The sequence below is a fragment of the Hyposmocoma kahamanoa genome, unplaced genomic scaffold, assembly GCF_003589595.1.
Source record: "Hyposmocoma kahamanoa isolate Upper Pololo Valley unplaced genomic scaffold, ASM358959v1 99600, whole genome shotgun sequence".
Taxonomy (NCBI): Eukaryota; Metazoa; Arthropoda; class Insecta; order Lepidoptera; family Cosmopterigidae; genus Hyposmocoma; species Hyposmocoma kahamanoa.
Window position 1 is genome coordinate 11,820 of NW_020655961.1, and position 6,532 is coordinate 18,351.

The 6,532-nt window shown below is 36.5% G+C and overlaps 1 protein-coding gene across 1 annotated transcript in view; it reads right to left on the minus strand.

Moving 5' to 3' along the window:
- The window catches only part of LOC113239128 (myotrophin-like), a 15,146-nt gene extending 9,364 nt beyond the window's left edge, over positions 1 to 5,782 (minus strand). Inside the window, exon 1 of the mRNA XM_026475994.1 lies at positions 5,696 to 5,782. Coding sequence (XP_026331779.1) covers positions 5,696 to 5,782 — 87 coding nt within the window. The remainder of the gene's footprint in view (positions 1 to 5,695) is intronic.
- Between the last annotated feature and the right edge of the window lie 750 nt (positions 5,783 to 6,532).

Consider the following 6,532-nt stretch of genomic DNA (forward strand, 5'->3'; position numbering starts at 1 on the left):
CGAAACGCAAGAGTAGACCATTAAAGGTTTTAAGATAAGTAAGATTTTTGTAAAAAACGAGTTTTATTTTTATTTATGACATAACATTACTATATTAACATTTTGTTCATTGGCGTTTAAAAGCGTTCAAAAACATAAGTTGTTTAACTTTTGTAGTTGTTAACCGTTGAAATGGAAAAAAACTGCTTATTTTTTAACGTTAAAACGTACTTTTAAAAAGCGTGCTTGTAAAAGCGCTTTTCACTTATACGCTTTTTAGTTTGACGCTTAAAAAGTCGTTTAGGAAAACGTTTAAGCGCGTAGACTTTATGTTTAAAAAAGCTTGCAACGTTATGTTGGATTAATTTGTTTAGGAAACATAGATGGCGTTACTTGAAACTTAGGCACGTTGTAAGAAATGAAATTGTTGAGTATCTATAGAACTGACCAATGACCAACGCTGACGCTTAAAATGAAAAGCGTACTTATGCACTTATTTTAAAAAACAGACTTTTAAAGTGCTTTTCGTTTAAACGCCCACCTCTAATTGGAAAGCTTAACGTACCAGAGACCATACCAATTACCAGAATCTGTTCAACGGTCTCACAGACAAAATCTATTATTATTTCAGTTTCAACTACAGGTGGTCTCTTTAAAAATATATGAGTAGGTATTGTACTGCTTTTTAATTAACGCAGTATTATACTTAGCGTATAAAATTATGAACGCAATCATAAAAATATAAGACAATTTTCTTTGAACATAAATTATGAGTCTTAAGTTCGTAATTAAATTTCTCTGTTTTTAAATGAAAAACTCTCTTCATTCAAAGGGGATTTTACTACTGTTGTACTTAAGAACAAAGCGTCGGTGGTTTGTAAAAAGGGAGTAAGCGACATTTCGAAAAAAAAGTCAGTGGAGCCTGTTTCAGTTTTGAACGACTGTTTTTAAATATTCAAGTATTGTTTAAAATTCAATTTAGAGTTTCATGAAGTTTTAAAATTTATTTTAAAACAGGGCGTAAATATTTTAAAACAGTCATGAAAACGTAAAACAGGCTCCCCTTAAAAAAATTTCGAAATGTCGCTCACGCCCTTTTACAAAACACTGACGAAAGGAACTTATAATACTTAGTAATTAGTGCCCTTGTTATATCACATGAAAGTCACAAAAACAAGAGGAAGTTCATAAAATTATGTAATACTTGAAATTTCGTTACTGTCCTGTTTAACAATTTTTATTTACTTATTTATTTATTTCCAAACTTAATATAATCGACCAGCAAATATACTACATGTAACATAAGCTGTAAAGCGCTATCTTTGTGAATTTACTCAGAGAACAAGCAATGCAAAACAATACAAAATGCTTTATTTCTCAGAAAAGTCAATAAGTAGTTACATGTCATGTATAAACAACAAGTTACTTAGTGAAAGCTGGAGTCTGTTCTAGGTTGGGGACCTGTGTTGCAGATACAATGGAACACATTGATGCTATTCGATACTTCGTTCAGGATGAGCAACGTTGGCGTCAGCGGACATTCCGCCAAGAGATTGGTTCTCTTCTCCCTCTTTCAGTAGCAATAGAGCGCCGTGTGAAAGATTTCGTCCAGGGAAGTACTGCCACCTTGCCTATTTCTGCCGCCAAGCAGTAATGCGAGCATTACTGTGTTCCGGTTTGGGTAAGACGGGTGCTGCTGAAATTACGGGTACATGCGACTTGACAACTTATGTGTCATGGTGAAGGGCGCAGTGGCAGTGTCCCTAAGATATTGGCGATTTAAAGCTCTGAGTGGCATTACAAGTGTTATTGATGGGCGTGACGCTTACCACTAGGCGTCCCGATTCTTGATGCCAGGACGCACTTATTAGATAGTAGAAGAAAAACTAAAAAGTTTATTTTTGGCTTATTATGCTTTATAAAAAGTTACAAAACAAAAGTTGAATGTCAGAAAGTTTCACCAGCATGATATTATTTTTTGTGAAATTACTCCACTAGTTTGTTATAATTATTAATACAAAGACCGGACACTTAGAAAAAATTCTTTCGATCCGGCCGGATTCGAACCGACAGACGTCTCCTACTAAACCGTTCCAGACGCTATGCCAACCCGCTATCGCCGCGCGGCGACCGCCCAGTTACCACGTCTTCATATACATTAATGGCGAATCTGAATTCTATTTACTAGGCAACATTTAAGTTCCTCGGAATAATAAAGACAAGACAGTCTCGCTCGCGCACCCGAGACGCTCATTTAAATTAAAACGTAAAAGCTAAATGAATAGAGCGTATTTTGCCATGACAGATAGACACACGTGGTCGCGGCGCGTCGGCAACACGGCATCCGCTCTGGGACCGCGCGGCAGCGCGGTGTGAGGGCGATGAAATTTATCGGTCACATTAAAACAGTGCACATTAAAACTAGCGGGAAACATCTACGCTTATTTACAAAATTAGGACCATGCCCGATCAATTTTTTAAAAGAACTTTGTAGTACAGATGTTTGTTAAATTACGGATAAGGCATAAGGTGCACTTTTATAAAGAATTTTGTGTCTGTGTAACTGGGGTCGTGGGCACGTCTTGATTCTTTAGGGTCGTATTCCAGAACTCTACTCAATACTCTACTACTACTACTACTCTGAGTAGAGTTTTGGAGAGTAGAACTCTACTCAATGCTCAAGTCAGGATTTGAGCAGACTTGAGTATGATTTCAAGCACTGGAAATACGACCCTAATGGCAAGGACTTGAGTATGATTTCTAGTGCTTTAAATCATAATCATGTCATGACTTGAGCAATGAGTAGAGTTCTAATACGACCCTAAGGCTGCTATACTCTAGCCAAATGCGATGTGGAATAAATATCAATAAACAAAAACACATGATTTTTAGGGTTTTCACCCCAGACTATTTTACTCGTTTCCAGTAGTTCTATGTACAACAATTGTAACCTTAACATTGTCATAATTATTCCCATTAGTTTCATGTAATTTTAAACTAAAAGTCAGGTGTAAAATACACCTGACTCTTCTTCCTAATCAGATCTTTAAAAGTTTATTAGCCCCATTTCCAAGATGGACTAATATTTTAAAGAGTCTACAAATGCAGAACACGCGATAACAAAACACTGTTGTATATTTACTTCTTTATTCTCTTATCACAATTTCAATATTTTCCTCCGAAATTCGATGAGACTATTGATAAAAGTAATATTAATTTTGAAGTCATGTCTATGATGAATTTTGTACAATAAAATTCTGTAACATAAAAACTACCGACGATGAATTATTTATAAAACTGTGACATCCTTAATGCTTTTTTATTTGAAGGGAGAGATTGCAAACATTCGAGTTCGATTAATAATTCAAGTTCAGAATCGAAAATTGATGGTGGACGAGATATGTAGTAAATGAATATAAAATAAAATCGTATAATTTTGTTTCTTATTATATGAAGAGACCAGAAAAAGAATGATCAAAGTTACTTGAGAAGAATTTTAGGAAAAAATAATTAAAATATTGGTGAAAAAGACACGCACAAATACTACCTGAAATGAAGTCAAAGTAAAAAAAAAATGGATGTAACGCTAAGTAATCCATTTTAACTAAAAAAACATTTATAAAAAATGTTTAACTTTTCTACCGTTTAGACGCAAGCATTTTTATAACTAAAAGTAAAAGCTAATTTTTCAGAACATTGAACCTCATTACCCTTTTTCTGATTTAGGCAAAATACGCTCAGCGTTTACAGAACTGGATGGATGGCGGTACTAACTGAAAACGTGTATTATTAAGTGGCTTTGATCATGCTTTCCCTGGGCTCTTCATATAGGTGCCATTACCTACTATCTAGCAGTATGTATTAGTAGATATCAAAAACTTAATTATTTTATTCTTAATTATTTTTCTGTTCCACCTATTACACTAGATGGTGCTCCGCTCAAGCAAGTGAAGCAGTTTAAATACCTGGGTCACTGGGTGACTGATGCGCTCACAGATAACTTAGAGCTGGATAGGGAGCGCAGGGCATTGACGGTAAGGTGCACTATGTTGGCTCGCAAGTTTGCATGGTGTAAGAATGAGGTCAAATTAACTCTTTTTAAGGCCTACAGCCAGACACTGTACACCTGCGGCTTATGGGTTAATTATACGCAGAAATCCTTCAATGCCCTGAAGGTCCAGTATAATAACACCTTTAGAATGCTGTTGCGGCTGCTAGTAGTGCCTGTTTACGGATGCGCGTACCGACGGTTTTGACGCAGTTGTACGGAAACGCATTTCGTCGATCATGAGCAGGATGCTTGGCAGCGGTAACAGCCTTCTGAATACCATATCGGAGGATGTAGCGTGTCTGATATTGTGCCATTGGACCAGAATTCATGTAACCAAGAAGGGCTGGTGACATGAATTCTAATTCCGCATCCCTATTGTTAATTTCTATTATTTATTTGTAAGTGTTTCTATTTTAGTTATTTTATTAAGTGTAATTTACTAACATAGTCCTAAGTTTTTGATTGTCACTAACAAAATGGATCAATGATCTTAAATAAACTATTATCATTTTTTTTTTATTCATAAATCAGAGGCCCACTTTATAATCTACTATAACTGATAATTGAACTGAATTTACAATTTGATGCGGTTCGTAATTTGATTTCGTTTGCATCGTATTGTGGATTTAATTTAATTTCATGTAAGGGCGCGTTCCCACTATTTCGTGATGACAGATTGTCGTGCAGCTTACAGTGTCGTGGCTTGTATATTTAAATGAAGTTGTTCACATATAGCACGACACGATTAACTGTCGTTCACGATTTTTTATCGTTACAACGACAAACTGTCGTCGCAGTGGGAACAGCTAGAACGACAGTCGTCAGACGATAAAAACGTGACGACAGATTGTCGCAGCTCCTATTGTCGTCACGTTTTATTTATCGCTGTCCGCACGTATTCTGCTCTCTGCCCTCCCCTCTCGTACCCCGCGCCCTCTGCTCGCTTTGCAGTAGCGTTGGATCGTAGCCAGAGAAAGGCAAGGAGGCTGTCGTGAAACGATAAATTGTCGTCACGATGTAGTGGGAACAGCTAGACACGACAGTCGTCTAACGATAATAAAACGTGACGACATAGTGGGAACGCGCCGGGAACGCGCCCTTATAATTTTTATTACTCACATAGGTTATAAATTTACCTTTTTGTAACTAACGTATGAACATGGTCTGAAACAAAAAGCTTGTCAATGTTAATCTCAATTTTACTTTATATTTTGTCCAAAGTTATTGATTCAACAATTTCAATGTTATGCGGAGTCAAGTAAAGCCATTAGAGGTAGTGTAGACTCTTAACGAAGCGCATCTTTGTTGTTGTTATTGTTTCGTAAAGAGGTGAAATGAGTCTATAGTGAGAGAGAGACAGAGAGAGAGACAGAGAGAGAGAGAGAGAGAGAGAGAGAGAGAGAGAGAGAGAGAGAGAGAGAGAGAGAGAGAGAGAGAGAGAGAGAGAGAGAGAGACATGCTCGCCAGAAGATTCGCGAAATTTACTAAAGAGCTAGCATTGCTTCCTTTTGGGACAGATGGCGGTGTTCTGAGAACGATATAAATATAATAATAGGTGTTCGTAAATGTGTAAACATCCTTAAAACATAACTTTTTCAATAATCTGCGCTCGGACAATATGTAGGTAGTTTTATAATAAGTCGCCGGATCGCAATATAATCTCACCTGCAATATTTTCTTATATTGGTTCGGGAGACCGCCCGCCAGAACGCTCTCGACTTCGGGCTTGACAGAGTGATATTTTATGTGCATTCCCTCTCATTCATCCATCATTTTTATTATTGACTGTTTGGTGTCGTGTTGGTGTCTACTGGTGACTGATTGTGACGGTGGACCTTTGGAGCTCCAAAAAGTAGGCAACGAATAGCGGTGACGTCATTCACCATATCATACCGGAGGAGCCGAATACAAGGAGATTAAAGGTAGGTTTAAGGGTTTTATATGGTCATCCGAGATCAAAAATATTGCTATTTACGTTTTGTCCGACCAGCTAAAATTACAGTCCACTTTTCGTTTATTCTTATTACAAATTACAATTTCGTTAACATTGTTTGGTCCTTCGAGCCGGATATTTTGATTCGTTTTATACGGAATTTCAAAAATAGTAATTTCCCACAGTAAAATTACCGTTACGATCAGTTACATAGCATTTTCGAATGACGCCATTTTAAATTTGACATTCCTATATTTCTACCTTGTTAGATTTCCTTTCCGTTGCATTTTAAATAATTTCGATATTCATACGTAATTAGGTATTTGTCTGTGACAGTGAAAACCGTTTTAATTTTATTCGTAACCGTAAGAAACCGTTATAGAAGTCGACATTCGGTTAATATCTATTTAACGGACTCGGTAATTTCGATATTTGTAAAATAATTCGTATAAATTTTCGTACTACGTTATTGTTATAAGGTCATATCATTCGTTTGCGACCTATTAACTGTATCGTGTTAACAATAGGGGTTAAAGTATGAAATTGCCGATTTGTACTGAAAATCTAAA